This window comes from Eufriesea mexicana, unplaced genomic scaffold (assembly GCF_001483705.2).
Source record: "Eufriesea mexicana isolate 0111107269 unplaced genomic scaffold, ASM148370v2 scaffold4907, whole genome shotgun sequence".
NCBI lineage: Eukaryota > Metazoa > Arthropoda > Insecta > Hymenoptera > Apidae > Eufriesea > Eufriesea mexicana.
In genome coordinates this window covers 110903-128854 of record NW_016912862.1, presented here as the reverse complement: position 1 = coordinate 128854, position 17952 = coordinate 110903, and the positions used below count along the sequence as shown (strand labels likewise).

Genomic DNA, 17952 nt, shown 5'->3' with positions numbered 1-17952 from the left:
ATTCCTACCACGACCCAATAGCTTCAAACAGACACTTGTTCCTGTGATCTTACATCCATGTAACACATATAAAAGTGGTCATTTCCTTACGGAAATTAAAGACTTTGTAATTTTTCCTTCATGTTTTGTATTACGATTCCCAAGTAAGAATGTTAATGCATACTTCAACATTCCTTGAAAAAATAAAATTGTAAAATAGCAAGAAATAAATATATTCAAATATAAAAAATATATATATTTAAATTAATGTTAGTATTGCATATCATTACTTATTAATCGCATTATACAATCAGTTCAAACTTTGCATAACTTTATCTAAATTACAATAAGATAACCCTTTTCAAAGGAATATCAATGAATGAAATTTCAATTATATTCCATACAATTTCATATGATAGCTAAACAACAGCTAATAACGTTAGAGTACATTTTTATTCGTCTATACGTCTATTAATGGATTTTCGTAGGCGTTTAATCTAGAGTCAGTACTTTGCTTCCTTACTTGAGTTCTAAAATATAAATATGTACATTTAAACAATTAGAACGAAACAAATATCGACTTGACCGATGATCGCTACGTGATCTGCGATCGCTATATGATCTATAAAAGATGGCGGTTGTTGAGTACTTGTATGGGAAAAAAAGTCGCAACGCGGCTTTATTTTAACTTATGACATAGATTTCACATTGGACATATATTTTATGTTGTCCTACTTTCAATTCATTTCTTTTATTCGAGTAGTTGTAATCCTTCTTCAAATGTAATTGTAAACCAATATGATCACCGTAATTGTATATTAACTTCTTTCGTTTGCAGGTGTTACATTTCCTATGCAGCGGATGTACCTTTGAACCGATCAGTGAATATAAATCCGACGTATATCACAACATATGACGCATTCAGAAGTTAACTCCCTACTCTCCATGTAAATGTTGCATTGTTCGTTCAAAAATTTTAAGGTATTTACTAAAATGTAAGATATATGGAGATATATAGAATTAGTTTTCTGATAGGATAAATATGAAATGATAAATATGAAAATTTCTCAAATATAATTTTTCCCGGTGCTTGTTCTTTTTATCTTTAAACTGCGAAATGAAATTGAAAATCGTTTACAAATATAAAATTAAAATTTATGCGAATGTATAAATATACAAAAATTCGTAAAGAGGAAAACATAAAAATGATCTAAAAAATAAAAGAAGAGCAGATAAAGAATGAAGAAAAAAAGGGATAATTTATTTTTGTTCTTTAAAAAAACAGAAAAATGCATTAATTTTCATTTTCAATTAAAGTAAAACCAAAAAATTTAGGAAAATAGTGAAAACAAAGTAAGTAAAAATAAAATGAAACAGAGAACAGAGAAATTAGTATATATTTAAAAAAAAGTATTAATTAACAATTTTATAATTTTTCTTATTACTTAAATAAATTTCGAACCAATTTTTAAGATTAGGAATTAAATTTTTAAATACAGATCAAATAACATTTATTCTATTAACTTATTTTTACTAATACATGCTTCGTAAAGAGGATGCAATATATACAATACAATACATTATGGAATGCCATATATTATCAACAAATAAAATATACATAAACGTGTAAAGCACTGCGTGCAAACTAATTATGCAAAAAGATCGTGTTAGAAGATGACAATAAACCAAGCAAAATTAATTACTATTTCATTTGTGTACAATTCTGATTTTCGTTGTTCTTGGTATTTAATAAATTTTTCACAATTTTTATATTTTAACGACTTCTAGTTGAAACAATAAAGATGGAAATACTGAAAAGTATTTGTAGCAGTATACGTTATGAATCACGATATATTTTACATTTTCCATATAAATAACAAATAGAAACAAATAAATCTGGCATATAATTAAATTTTGTTTAAATTTCTAACGCTCAGCGTTTTTCACTGTTTAAACACAATTCATCCTCCATGTACGTGACTCCCGATTATTATTTCCATAAATATATAATTTCAGAAAGAAAGATTGCTTAATCGTCTAACAGAGCACTCAAAGGATCCTCGCCAATCTTTTCAGCTGTCTTCTTCAGATCCCTTGTTACTGCTTTTTTAATAGTTGAACGAGTATCTGCGGACTTAATTTGTGATGCGTTCGCGGATTTTTTACCGAAAATATTATCATCGTCGTCGTCATCGTAATCATCGGATGGAAACAGTGATTTCGACGCGACGGTAACCTTTTTTGGAGCTGGTATCCTAGCGAAAATATCATCTTCTCCACTCGACTGATTAGCGAAAATGTCTGTAATATACGAAGTCCTTACAGGTTCGGTAATATTTGTAAATATGTCACCTTTATTCGATAGCTCTCGAATACTTCCAGAATCTGACTTTTGTGCTTGTTCAAATGGCTCAAAAAATAAATTTGTATCGTTATCATCATCATCGAATAAGTTTAATTTTTTCGTAGACTGTTGTTCGGGATGTTTCTTTTCAGATTCGCTTTCTGTCGTTGATTTTTTTACAACAGATCCGAATAAACTATCATCTTCGTCTTCTTCGTCGAACAAACTAATCTTGTTTTCCTTCAAAGATTTTTTCACAGGTTTAATTAGAGTCGTCGAAAATAAATCACCTTCCGCTTCATCGGTAAACAAGTCCAAAATTGGTTTCTTTGCAGTTTGTTCTTCGGTTAATTTCTTAGTGCCACTGGAAAACAAACTATCGTCTTCAGAAAATAACAAGTTCTTTCCTTTTTCCGGAGACGGTGTTTTCGTAACGAAAGCAAATAATTGACTAGGATCTTTCAACGGATCGTGACTACCGTCTCGTAAAGGATCAATCATTTCTTTCGATTCAGCACCAAATTTGTTGTCTTCTAGCGTGGAGCCCTTTTTACTTGCGAGTGAAATTGTAGCATTTACATTAGAACTGGTACTAGATTCGGATAACGTACTGTTCTCTTCTGTTTGCTGTGCAGTTTTTTCCGTTTCTGTCTCTACGTCGTTAATTTGTTTGATGTGCGTGTCCTTCAACACTTTAAAAGTAACGGGTGGCTTCTCAGAGATAACATTTTCAACTGGAGAAAGAATAGGTGCCCTACCAAATAGCGTATCCTCTTTCTGAGGATCTTCCGGTAAATCTGGCGGTACGTCAAATAAATCTTCTTCGTCTGTAGACGGAGACAGTAAGGTATTTTTATTGGCACTCATTGAACTTTCCTTGCTTATGCTACCAAGCTCAGATTTATCGTCCGTAACCAAGAAAATATTAGTATCAGAGGTTCGATAAAGATTATCGTTGTTCGACGAAACCAAATGATCAGAAGTCGTGCTGACGGTATGTCCGGTACTAACATCTGCAGGTGTAAAGGTCTGTTTATTTTGGATACTCGATGACTGATTGGCCTGGCTCTCGTCGTGTAAATTGTTCTCAAAGTTGTCGACGGTATCAAAATCGATTCCGCTTTGCCTGATCGCAGATTTTCGTGCATGTCTACTTTGCGGTCTGCGTCTCGCTTGTATTCTAACTCGAGTCTGAAAAATGATACAACTTAGAAATAAGTAAACAATACGATCAACGAAATTATTTTATTTTTTTAAGTTTTCATTCTGTACCAATGATATTGCCTGTTCAATATATTGGTTATGTACCTTTGAAGCAGTAGTAGACAACGTTTCTACTTGAGCTGGCTCATCGAAACTAATGGCATTTTCTACGTTACTTTCATCCGAAATTGTCGACCGCTGCGATTGCTTCTGAGTAGTGCTATCTTCTGAAAAATAATATACATTTTTCTTCTTTTATCAAGTCAAAAGATCGCGTATAAAAACAGTACATAAAATTACAATGTAATATAGAATATAAGACCTGTATAAAGTATAGAAACTTACCTGACACGCTTAACGGCGAACTATGACCTTGTGTGCTAATACATCCACCGTCATCACTATCTCTGTCCGCTGCACTGTCTTCTTCGTCCGCTTTCTCTTTACTTTTTCTCCACACTGGTGGTGTATCCATTGGCGATAGCATTTTCAAATCATTCATTTTTCCCATTAAATTTTTGATTTTTCCAGAAACCGCTCGCTTTGCTCCTTGATTATTCGTGTCAGGTGGAGGCATCGTAGTAGTTGTATGAATGTCTAAGGATTTTGGAGGACTCTTTTTTAATTCGTTTTCAATATTTTTCGTAGTCTCGGGTTTGTCAAAACTATTGACTCGATCTGTATCTTGCTCACTATCTCGTTCTACGTTCCTAGACGTGGTAACAGACACATTTGATTCTTCGGATTGCGTAAAGATATCATCTGATATTTTACAATCCTTAGCGGAATATTCTTTATCCTTGGTATCTTCTTCCGCCTTTAAATCTGAAGATTTATCCTCTTTTGCTTTATCCATCCTTACACTTTTAGTGCTGAACAAATCGTCGTAATCATCATCCTCGAAAATTAACTCATGAGATCCAATGGTTGTAGAAAATAATCCACTGGTCGAAAGAATATCGCTACTTCTACTTTCACTTTTTTCAACGGACACTTTCTGATCCACGATATCTACTCCGGATTCAGCCATCCGTGGCGATTGTTCATCAGTTTTTGGCTTTTTGTTGGTCAATTTCTTCACGGAAAACAAATCGTTCTCATCGTCATCGTCAACATCGTTATTAAAGATATCAGATTCATTTCTGGTGTCATTCTTAGCAGATTTCGTTGCAAATAAATCACCATCGTCGATGTCATCGTTATCAAACAAACTGATTTTCTTCGATGTAGCAGCATTCTGATTTTTCTCCGAACCATTATTTTTCGGTATCGTATCGCGAATATTACTTGCAAACAGATCATCATCGGGGATATCCAAAAAGCTCCTATTAGTGATACTACTTTCCTCTTTGGTCGCAGGTTTTGATAATATGCCGAAGATATCGACGTCCGGCAAATCTTTATTATCGAATATATCAATCTCCTCGTCAAAGAGACCTCTTTGATGCGTAGACTTGAATTTGTCCGAGTATTGCGAGGCCGTCAATAAATCGCTACTCTTCTGTGACCTGGAACCGGAACTGGTCGTCGAGAACAACTCATCGCCAGAATCGGAATCGTCGAACAGCGAAGGTATTTTCGATTTCGACGGTTTTGAATCCGCCTTCGGTAGTGGTGGTGGACCAAACAGATCCTCGTTCTCGAACACATCGTCCTGTCGTATAGACGAGATATCCCCGATTGATTCCTCCTGCGGTGGATTGTTCGTCGAGTTCGGAATAGAAGTCGTATTCACTGGATTGCGTGTACGCGCAGTGAAAAGACTATCGCTACCGACTCGTTCTCGGTAGATTTCTTCCGATTTTAAACGAGTTGACGTCATCTCTGGCTGGAAATCAACACTGGAACAAAACAGCCAATTTCTTACTAATTCCTTCTTTCTTTCTTTTTTCTTTTTTTTTCTTTTTTTCTTTTTTTAATTGAACGATGGGAAATTCTTAATTAGAAAATATCCTTTCTTTCTTCTCCGTCCTGCCCCCCGCCCTGTGTCTGCGTGCGTGCGTGTATGTCTGTTAAAAGGCATGCCTCATTTACGGTGAAGACAGAGGTTTCTTTTTCAAGCATATATTTCCAAATTATGAAAAACAGGAAATAAAGACGTGAAACATCATACACGTTACATATTGATATAATGTGCAGAGAGTTAAATATATCACGATAAAATCAATAAGCAAACGCTTGCTGATGACAAAAAAAAAAAATGAAAAATGTGAAAGAAATCATCAAAACTGAGCTTTTAACGTTTTGTAACATCACGTAAAAGAATATGAAAATTTTACGAAATTAACACTTGCTTAGCAAAAGAATTTCTTTCGATTCAATTATTCAAGTAATGCATGTTTTTTTAACATTTTAATTGTTACTTAATAATTGATCAAGCCACTGTGTCACTTGCATTTCAATTTCGTGAACGTTATTGAACGTAATTTGTAAATATATTACATTTCATTAACACTTCCAAAACGCCAGTTCTAAGCTCAGGGCCAAACTACGGAAACAGCGGAATAAAAAGAGATTATGTAAAAGATTAAAAAGAGATATTCGAGTAAAAATATTATTAATATTAATGGAAAAGTCAGAAGCAATGCGAGCCAAGAGATAAAAGTGAGGTACATACACGATACATCGGACCAAAATAAGTATATCCGGCAATGTGCTTATCTTCTTGTAAGTGTAAAGTACATTGTTTTCTTGATTTTAACGCGTCATAAAATAAGTGAAGCATATTAAAATACTCACAAAATATGGGAAATCGTTAAATACATAATTGCAATGTATCGAAATGTAAAAATACATACAGCAATGATATGCAATACAATTTCCGATATGGCATTATCGATAAGTCACGCCGGAGTAAATATATGATTGCATCTAATAAATTCTCGAAAGATGTAACGCGATAAATAATTAAATTCCTATCGACAGAAACGCGATTATAAGTTTTTCTAGAAATTTTATTCATATGTAAAATTAATTTCAACTTTCGATCAAATTTACTAGCTTAATTCTTATAAATATATTTTACGAATTACTTATACGCAGAAAACAATTGGCAATTAGAAAAGCAAAGATCTTTCCGTAGGAATGTGCTGTATAGATCGCATACAATAAACGTGCCACTAGAGCGGACATATAACAGGACTTGCGTAAGTGATTTGATTTTAAATCAATATATACTTGTTAACAACATATGTACGCAGCATTTATCATTGTCCTATATATCGTGTTTCTATAGAAGAAGACTAAAAATATTGTGTATTCGACCATTTATAATGTTATATGATAAAATATTTTAAATCCTCAGTACGCAATATGTTAAAAGAAAACAAACTAAATATCAAAAAAGGAATCTAAACGAATATTATCAATAAAGTCGTACAAAATTTATTTGTGTTAATTAAAAAATTATTATGCACATTTCGTATATAGGACAACGTTAAATACTAACAGTGAAAAACTACGAAATGATATAGTACTTACTTATCTTAAATAATTAAAAATAAATACATTAAAAAAAGAAAAGTTAATGGAACATAGGCGTACGAAGTACTAGTTTGAGATCAGATAGAAGTAAACTAAAGGAGCTCGCCTTGAGCTCGCTTGAATACTCGATACAATCACTGCAACGCAATGAACGATGACTAATGTTTGTATCATCAATTCTATGACATTTTATGTGCGTGGCATACGTATTCGTTTGTGCACTTGTAGAAAAACAAAAACGGCATAAATTTTAAGACTGGCTTTCTTTCCTAATCTGACTGTACAAGAAAGACTTTCCTTTTGAATAAAAATATATTATAACCCATAATCTATATTATTTAATTTTTTACACGATCTGATCTATCTGTTTATAGTAACAGTAATGGGACTGATACTTACCCTATACTTGAACCACCAGTGTTATTAATACTCGGTGGATGAACTGATATACCACTGCTATAACTACTTTCGTGAACGATAGCTGAATTTCCTGTACTACTCCTTGCTGTTACGATAGAATCTCGTTCGTTAGTATTATCATTCCAAATAGTATTTCGTGAATGATCAAACACCGATTCGTTGTTAACATTGCTTTCATAATTTCCTGGTGTATTACTTCCAGAAGATTCGGAATTTTTCAAATGATTCAGATTCTAAAATATTATAGAAATATTAATTTCACAATTTTATTAGAAAATTTGCAAACAAGGTATTTCTAACTGCTTAACAAGTATCGCTATTGTGAGGCCTTACTTTTTTGTTTGGTTGCTGATTTTTAGACGACCCAAAAAGATCATCATCTTCATCAACATTAAGTAAATTAGTTGTATTGACGTTAGTTTCTGGTGTACTTGTAGCCACATTACTAATTAGTGTTGGTGCTACAATCTCTAAATATTTCTTTTGCGCACTTTCCATATTCGTTGGCTGGTTATTATTATTATTAGGATATTTATTTTTTGTGACTGTTTTAACCGTATTTTTTGACGAGAAAATATCATCGGAATCAGCATCGCCGAAAAGATCATCAATTGCAGATTTTGGTTTCGTCGCTGAAAATATATATCTTTTTTAAACATCTAAAAAACAAATATGCAAATCACAAAAATTTTATACTAAAATAAACTTACAAACAGTACTAATCGGAGGTGGTACATCAATACTAGCAGGTATAATATTATTCTTGTACGATTTTATCTGGTTTTCCTTTGATAAATTTTCTATGAATTGATCATTTAAAAATCCTTTACTTGTACTCGATACCGTCTTAGATTTATCACTTAATATGTTTTCATCTCCCTCTGATGTAAACAAATCATCTGACAAATAGAATAATTAAATATAGCGATATAAAATAAAACAAATTGAATTCGTGTAAATACCTTTAAATCGATTTATCGATGCCTCACTTTTTTCATCTATAACAGCCGGTTTTTGAGCCTGTCGCACTGTACCTAATCGTTTGGCTAATTCTTCCGCAAAATTTGGTCCTATATTATATACTGAAGATATCTAAAACATAATATGAAGATTTTGTATTATTATGCACCTACAGTAAAAAATATTGTGCAAAAATATATATGATAAAAAAGAAAAAGACACCTTTGATACATTATCATTTGGAGTAATTGAGCCAGGAACAGAACCTATATTGTTTTGACTAACTGCATTTATTTTTTCATTACTCGTGTATGTTATGTCATTTCTTTTATTATAAACCGAGTCACTCAAAGAAGGTAATAATCCAACAGTGTTTGTTTTTGATACAGTATGTATACTAAGATCTTTAGGTACTGTTATTTCATCATCATCTTTATTTTCTGATTCTTCTTCTTCATCTATCTGTTCAGATTCACTGCTACTACTACTTTCTAAACCAATTTTATTTGAATTTTTCCATTTTTCAGAGCCAATGACATAAGGTAAAGGCCGATCTTGGTATGGATCATTTGGCCCCAATACAACACTGTAATTAAATTGTTAACATTTTAAAGAATTATTTTGAGAATAAAAATAATCTAATAATTATATTTACCTTAGTACTACATTATTGTCTTCTTCACTATCACTATCAACAAACTCCATTTCCTTGTATTTTTCATACATTATGTTCAAACCTTGCTTTACACTTTCACTCACACTAGTTATAAAATCTACAGTTTTAGAATCCTGATTTTTACATTTCTATAAATAAATTATGATATAATAATAATTCAGAGAAATTATAATATCTATATCATTCAAGTACCTCAATTAATGTTTGTGCATCCTTTGCAATCTCTATGTCATGTTTTTGTACACGACTCTCAATGAATTGAGTATTAGCTAAAGCCAAAGATGTATTAGTAACATTATCTATAAATATTGCTGTTTCATTCAGTTGAGTTGTCAACGAATCCAAAGCTTCTTGAGTTTTATTTGCCCTCGATACTACATTCTATAAAAATATCATCAGAAGATGTAAGTTTTTTATATATAATTTTAATGAGTAATTTAACAAGGGAAAATATATCATTAATTTAAACTTACATCAGAAAATTGCTGAAGATGTTTAAGAAGTCCTGCATCACCAGCTAAGCTCCATTCTCTTCTTTTTTTACGCATTTCCTCTGTAGTCCATGGATGATCCCATGATTTATCCATTTCATTTGATATGTCCTAGAATATACAAATCTTTTTTATATATATTTCAAACTGTTTAATGTAGCTTAGCAAATATTTAATAGATATAACAAAGAGAAAAAATTTATACTCTATTAATTTCTTTTTATCTAGAAAAGATAACAATAATCTTTATTATTGTTTATATTTGTTAACCTTAAAGTTGGTTTTAAATGTCAAATCTGTTTAACAATTATACAACATACCATACTACCTAGCCCAATTTAATATAAGAGTCAATCACTATTCTTCGTAATTACATTTACATATGTTGTATTATTTTTTATCAAACTCAGTAAAAATAAAAAACACCCACTTAACAGTTAGAGTTATCAATTATAGTGTCCAGCACTGTCAATCTACTTGTATGAGTTAATCCTTCTTTCAAGAGAAAACTTTCAGGAATTTGTGAAAGTTAAATCAAGGCCTATATTTTACGAGCAGTTTTTTTCTGAGATATAATTAAATACAGAGTGTGTAAAATCATATAATTGTCTTACAACAAAGAATTAAAATAAGTAAAAATACATAAATATTTGTTTGACAAGTTGTTTATTTGAGAATTATAATGTAACATTATTTTACATTAACATCCAGTAATAATAGTAATAATTTGTTTTCTCTTCTTATTATATCATTACAAATTTTTTGATAGTTTAATAAACTATATTAATACATATTAAATTTCATATAATTGAGAGATGAGGGAAGGGTTTTTCTAGTACAGTATACAATACTGGCACATGCAATGTTGCCAAACCGAACAGTATTTTGGTCCGCATTCAACATTCCGCTGTTCGACCTATAGAGGAACAGCACTGTGGATTGTTTGTCAATATCTTCGAGTTAGTTGATTTTTACCATCTTTTATGTGTAAAGTAATCATTTTACGATGACACAAAAAATCAAAAAAGTATTCCGATTGTAAATGTGTCAGAGTGTTTAGTGTATGTGTACAAAACATACTGATAATACTGATATGGAGAACATCGTAAATGTGGAATAATGCTACTTTTATATGCAAGTGAGAAATTCCATCTGTTTCATTAGAGAGAAGAATATTTGGAATCATTACATTATAAGCAGTATCTAAATTTTTTTTTAATAAGATTTTGTCAATCATACATTACCATGGATATTTAATACAAATACTACTTTTGTAAGTGAATAAGTAAAAATTTGCAATACAATAACAAAAAAGACAGATAACCCATACTATACAAAAAGTTCCATAAATTGGTACTTTTAATCGGTAAGTCCATTAAATAAAGAACATTTTATGTTAATTTATAGAAAAATCTGTTTTAGTATAAATTTTTTTAATAAATTTATTTGGTTTTTTGAATAATATAATATATGTGATAGTGTATACGCACGCGCGTCTATGTTAAGTAACAATATTATTGTATGTTAAATTTGTTTATTGTATAAAATTGGATTAAATGTAACTCCCTAATACATATATATAAGACATGATATGAAATTTTTGTTAAAAGAATTATTTATTGCATTACAACAAAGAATGTATATTTCATTTGTTCTAGATACATCTTAAAAAATGTACATCAGAATGTCACAACAAAGAGATATAGATGGTTTATATAGTAAAGATGAGTACATTCGACAATTGTGTATCTTGTTTAGTTGATGCACAAAATATTGTCTTAGGCAATTGTCTATTTTCTTTATTGCATATCTTTATTCTTGCTCTTTTAGAGCATTCTCATTGTCATAAAGTATCCAGTGTTCATAAAATCACTTTTAATGAGGCTGAAAGCACGTATAGGAAGGCTAACTCTCTTTTGAGAAGGTACAGTGTTCTAAAACTGACTTTCATGAACAATGAACCATTCGGGAAGTGGAAAACGTCAGGCGAAGGTTTTGGAAGAAAACTATTGGGACTGCAGTGTTTGCACGTATAGAAATACCGCAGAAGCATTTAAGTGCCTCATGTGTGACGTCCGTAAAGGAACTTCTACGCGGAAACCCCGCATTAATCCCCAACTTGTGGCACAACAGGTTACAATACTATAGTACTTTAGTATATAGTATCTGTTCCTTATTTATCATAAATGCAATAATGTATAATAAGGTTACAATATATATGTTAGAAAAGATAGTTCCATTAATGTTACTTTATATGTAGGTTGCACAGCAACAATATGTACCACTTTTAAAGCCAGGAAAAAAGGAAGGTGGAAGTGGGGGTAGTACAACTAGTAGTGGTAAAGAAAAAGATCGTAAATTGGACAAACCAAGGCGTAAAAATAGGCATCCACCCCGTCTTAAAAATATAGATCGTAGTACGGCTCAGACCAATGAAGTGACAGTGAATAATGTTACTGTCGTTATTACAGAATATAAGCCCAAAGTGAAAAAAAGTTCAGATCAGTCTGGTTTATCTAGCAGTGCTTCTTCTGAAAATGGAAGTCAGCATGATTCTAATCAAGACTCTAGAAGTCTGGATATAGGAACAGATGCTTAGCTCAGTGCTATATCACATATGTGTATGAATTAATCTAATTAATATATTATATAATGTATGTCAATCTTTATGGACCATGGTCCATTGTGTAGACAAAAACAACCATTTTGTCTATATTTTACAGGTTACGTAACATTCAATGAGGTCAGATGTTTTATGCTATCAGTGGAATCATTGAATTATGTCTTCAATATAATGTAAGAAATATGTTGTATATTATTGCTATATACTGACATCGAAATTATCTCTTTCATAACAATAATCTTGACATCCAAAAGCATCGACAAAAGTTAGTTAAACTTATTTATTTAAAAAATTGTCAATATTCTAAGCTAATCTTTAATATTTAATTAAACATTTTAGATAATTTTATTTGTGCAACTTCGGGTATTACTTATTCTACTTATATAATATTGACTATAACAAATGCATTATATGCCTTAATATGGTAAATGGAATTTGATACATCCATTGTTGACATAACAATATCCACATGACTTTCATTGAATCTATAACACCACTGCCAGAAAGCATGTTGTAAGATTATTGTTAATTAGAATATTTTAATGAACTCACTTATGTATAATATGAAGTATTTAACTTGTTTATTTAATAATTACTGTGGCAGAGAATTTAGAAACTGGCATTGGTACGTATATATACCTTTATCTCATTCCAAATTATCTATAAATTTGATCTGTTCCAAGCTTTTGACTTTAATAGCAGTTAATTTTACTAATGCAGAAATTTTTATTTATACATAGATATACATAAAAGAATATGCAACTGAATTACATAACATAGTACATAATGCAAATTGAAATAGTTAACTTCTGGTTTTATATATATATTTTAGGTAATATCTGAGTCTGTAACAAAGAATTTTGTTAATTTTGGTTGCTCACAAATCGCGTTACGTTAAAACGAAGCAGATATAACACTTATGTATTTCTTTATTGCCCATACTTTAATAATACTAGAATATATAGATTCAACATAATATTAATCGAAAATATTTGACCAATTTAAATAAATGTTACTTTCTTTGTGTAGTAAAATAACAAATATTGTAATATTGTTACAGAAGACTACTCTTTTCTCTTTCTTTCCTTTCATTTTTTTTCTTTTTCTTTTTTAAATTATATTATTACTGATATTACAGCAGAGCATAAAAGCTATAAAGCTAGCTCATGTTAGTAACTGCCCAATCACTTGTAACTGTGATTTATAATTCTTTTTGTATTTATTTTTACATACTTTACGTTACCAGGTAAGAAATAGCATTACCAAATTGACTCATACAAAATTTATTGTGACTATAAGGACCATAAATCATATGATTATTTCATAAGTGCATAGAATATTAACATGCTATACAAACAATTCTTTTTAAATTCATGTAAAATATTTGTATGCTAGTTAGATTGAAGTATAAAATGTAATTTGTCATTGAAGTTAATATTCTTTATCATAAACATGAAAGTAAATAATACTTTTACAAACATTTATACATACAATTATTCAGGTACCAAAAAATTATATAATCATGCAATGTTAAGAAGAGTTTATAACATGGAAGAGTGAAATTGTAGTTTCAACTTCAAAACTTGTTTTTCATAAATGTCATCAATTTTATAAACTTTATAAAATAAATGTCAAATTTATGTTAAATAGAAATAAATTCCAACCTTTTATATTCTCTGCTTTAAAATACTTTACTAAATTATGTTGGATTATTACATCAAAATAATGTGTTCTTAATCGTTTTACAGTTATGATATACACTTTATATTTTACAATATGCAATTTGAAAACCCATATTTTCAATTTTCAAAATTATTAAAAAAATAATTTTTAAATCATTTCGTAATTTCTGATATTTTTATGCTATGGGGTTGATACAAATCAAATGTTTATACCAATTGTTTTAAATATATGAAAAATATGTTAAAATAAAATTGGATTTGTGTGTATTGTAAATTATTAGAACAGAATTACTATGTTGTACAGATTGTAAAACTTTCGAAAAATACTGTTGAAATTAACATTATATTATTACAAGGAGAAAATAAAGTGAATGTTTTAAGAAGAAAAAGTACAAATTTTAGTTCGACCTTCCAAATATGTTACTTTTTAACATTTTATTTATATCAAAACAATATACAAATAAAAAGTAGTACAAGTACCTTTGATTTGCAGTTTTTACAAATTTCGTTATTGATGTAATTTTTAATGTACTCGTTTACTTACTTTTTGTCTTCCTTTCAGATACTGTGTGTGATATGTCTGTATTTAAAATCATTGAATCCATATTTTCGGTTACATCCATCATTTCTTCTCGTGTGTTTACATCATTGATGTTACTTTTTGGCATAACACATTTTCGATCTTCAAATTTTTTACGAACTAACGAAAAGCCAAATTAAAGTAAGAAAATATTATTATACAAGGATTTAGATTTACGTATTAACATACCTTCTGATATTTCCAAAAAGTCAAATATTTTTAAATTATGTGATTTATTATCACCACCAGCAGAAAATACAAAAGGATTATCTGGATTTGATGCAAGACATAATAAAGCACCAAGGTTACTTTTTTTTTCCCAAACAAATGATGGCTCTGTATTATTAATAATATCCCATATTTTTATGACACCATCATTTGCTGAAGTAACAAGAAGTCCAGGACATGATGAACTAAGTGATAAACCTATATTTGTAATATAATAAATTTAGTTACAATTTATGTTTATCTAAGTTATGCTATTCATATTCAAATTTTATATATATATTTACCTGTAATTTCTTGTGTATGAGCTTCTATATTCCAAATTGGTTTGTCTTGCCTAATATCTATGTACTGTACATATCCATTAGAGGTACCAACCATAAAATAATTTGAGTCAAAACCATTCCATAATACTCTTTCTACTTCTCCCATTGCTTCCCATGTTTTTGTAATTGTTTCATATCTACAGTCAAATAACCTCACCATCCTAAATACAAAATTAAATATGTAAGTATTTCAAATAATTGAAAAGTTTTTATAACTGATTAAAAATTAATACACATACTTATCGGCACAACCTGTTAGTAACTGGTGTGTTTCTATTGGATGCCATTTTAGTGACTGAATTTTTTCATTAAAAGAAACAAATTTGTTGACAGGTGTTCCATTTTCTAAATCCCATAACAAAACAGTTTGATCAACGGAACCACTAGCAAGTACATGTCTAAAGAAGTATTTAAAGTATTATTTTATTAATGAATATATAAACTTTTAATGTAAATCTTTTTTACTTAATATTTGATACCAACGTATAGTTTTCATTCCATGCCAGATCTAATACAGCATCCTTATGTCCAATACGTTTTTTATTTTTCTTTTTATTTGGCTTGCAACCAAGTTTATAGGATGGTTCTAAACAATCTATTAAATCTAAATCCCATACTTCAATTATAGGAGTCATATTACCAATTGCACATAAATTATCTGGAATAAAAGAAGTTTTGTGTAAACTTATAATTATGTACAAATATTTATACATACTTGGTTTTGAATCCGAAGGATCGAAGTTGAGCCACTCTATACATAATGGGAATGATGATAACAGTATGTCATGATGACAATAAAATGAACCTTCAGATCCATTATATACTGAAAATTATCGAAATTTATATTTTGAAAATTACTTATAAAAATTCAACTTTTTCATTAAAAAACTTTTTATTAAATAAACAAACCAAATACTTCTAAAATGCTAGCATCTGCTTCAACATGCCCTACCAGTACAAGATTATCATCACTTTTAATAATATCATCTTCTTTCTCTGAATCATCATCTGACCCTATTATAAAAGAATCTTTTCCATTTGTTTCAAAAGTCGCAATATTACTAATATTGCAATGTATGTTATCCGCTATATATTAATATAAATATTGTAAAAAAGATTATTTTCTAGTATGATATATATTTATATAAATTTATATATATTATACACATTTATCTTACATTCGTCATCATATTTGTCAAAGTTATATTCGTCTAATTTGGATATATTAGATTCAGATTCAATTTCACTTTTTCCTTCTTTATTATGTTCCTCATCTTGGTCACTTGTAGCATCTCTAAAAAAAATTGAAAGATTTTTACAATTGTCAAATCCTTTTTTTTTTTTTACATATAACATATCATTATATTTACTGTAATTCAGACTGTGTTTGCTTTATGATTTGCTCTAATTCTTTTGGAGATAATTCAACCTAAAAATTAATAACATTAGACACAATTGAACGAAATAAATTTTAAATGAGAAATATTTTTATTTCTTTATATTTAAAATAATTAACCTTCTGAGGGTTTGTAGATGCAACACCTTTTTTTACCCACGCTGTACAAGATATTATATTCATTTTTAATTAATTATTTTCTTACAGTAAAGTTCATAACAAAAATATTTATAATTTTTGTACGAAAACCCCAAATATCAAAGATAACCTAATAATGCACGTGGTGTACATTCTATCACTGATCAGAAATACAATAGACTTCTCAACTTATGGAACTTTCTGTCACGTATTCTGAAATACCGATCGTGCAAAAATGACTGGATTAATTATGCTGTAAATAATTTAGAATAATGACTTAAGAATTATATCTAATATAATTGTAGTAGATAAAATATTATCACCCAACATTTTTATGCTTAGTATTTTACGATTCTAAAGTTTTATTTTCATTTTAGTGTTATTCCCAGCATAGACTAAAATTATAATATTCGTAATGGTTAAAATTAAAATCGAAATTTATTATGACGTTATACATAAAATATAGGATATATCACTTTTTTTCCAGAACGAATGGACGAATTTCTGGAAAGCCAAATTATCTAAAAAGTGATTTCTACACAGTGCAATTTACGGTTAGCAATGCGTTGGAACTGACTGGGGAAACTGTCTCTCGGCTAATCAGCGAACAACCTTTGTTAACCTTTGTTAGAACAAAGTATGGACTTCGATGATCACTATTTTAACTGATATACCTATGTAAATTATGTCTAAAGTCTAAACAATGTAAATTACAAGAAGATCCCGTATCGATCTCTTCTCCTTAACTTAACAGACGAAAATCTACAACGTTAAGATCGCAGCCAATTAGCTCATATTACTTGCTATATCATTCATAATTGTATCATAGTTATTAACTATGTATGATATAACTATAGTGATACAATTAGAAATTATATGTCAAATAATACCGATTGCCCAGGTCTCACCACGAGGAGGTGCTGCGAATGGAGACCCACCCTATCCACGATCCATCCTCCCTCCATTCGCGTAAAAATTTATCAACATTCAAATAAATTCCCCTTTTTGTGCACGTTTGCAAAACGTTCAATCCATGATCGTTGTACAAAAGAGTGGCAAAAAGGATATAGAAGAAAAATCGACGCGAAACTAAACCTGAAAATAAAAAGTAAATTAAGTATTAAACTAAACGGATCACTCTATGCGAGACGTAATTTCATTTCTGCATCAATATTTTACATTTTCATTGGCACAAAATATAGATAATTAGAAAATTTAAACAAAGAAAAGACATTTCGTTCATGCAACAAGACTTTGCATGTTTCTGGGCATGAAAATGTAGAATAATTGGTGATTAAAAAATTGAAAAAGAAAACCCAACACCAGGAGAAATGAAATGTCTCGCAAAGAATTAAATTTATTTTACTAATTTAATACTAATTAATTCTACTTATCATTAATTATATATAAAATTAATTATTAATGT

The 17952-nt window shown here is 29.7% G+C and overlaps 2 protein-coding genes across 2 annotated transcripts; one reads left to right on the top strand and one right to left on the bottom strand.

Moving 5' to 3' along the window:
* Window positions 1-1880: 1880 nt before the first annotated feature.
* Window positions 1881-16576, bottom strand: nclb (PWP1 homolog no child left behind). Its single transcript, XM_017905917.1, is given in 23 exon segments — window positions 1881-3514; window positions 3632-3753; window positions 3872-5367; window positions 7409-7662; window positions 7763-8061; window positions 8140-8328; window positions 8392-8521; window positions 8612-8975; window positions 9045-9193; window positions 9258-9446; window positions 9539-9667; window positions 9827-9880; window positions 10403-10488; window positions 14406-14561; window positions 14631-14867; window positions 14954-15153; window positions 15232-15390; window positions 15476-15650; window positions 15708-15815; window positions 15902-16078; window positions 16171-16286; window positions 16363-16421; window positions 16509-16576. Coding segments are annotated over 23 exon segments (6417 nt in total). The 5' UTR covers window positions 16572-16576; the 3' UTR covers window positions 1881-2008.
* RYBP (ring and YY1 binding protein) lies at window positions 11329-12336 on the top strand. The gene is made up of 3 exons (XM_017905929.1): window positions 11329-11689; window positions 11817-12177; window positions 12280-12336. The coding sequence occupies exons 1-2, from the start codon at window positions 11513-11515 to the stop codon at window positions 12153-12155; spliced, it is 516 nt and encodes a 171-aa protein (XP_017761418.1). The 5' UTR covers window positions 11329-11512; the 3' UTR covers window positions 12156-12177; window positions 12280-12336.
* Window positions 16577-17952: the final 1376 nt, after the last annotated feature.

Bases quoted from the DNA above. Each gene is read 5' to 3' on its own strand.
- RYBP (XM_017905929.1), top strand. From the start codon at position 11,513: ATGAACCATTCGGGAAGTGGAAAACGTCAGGCGAAGGTTTTGGAAGAA. The intron at 11,690-11,816 runs GTTACAATACTA...CTTTATATGTAG, and splicing joins CCCAACTTGTGGCACAACAG to GTTGCACAGCAACAATATGT.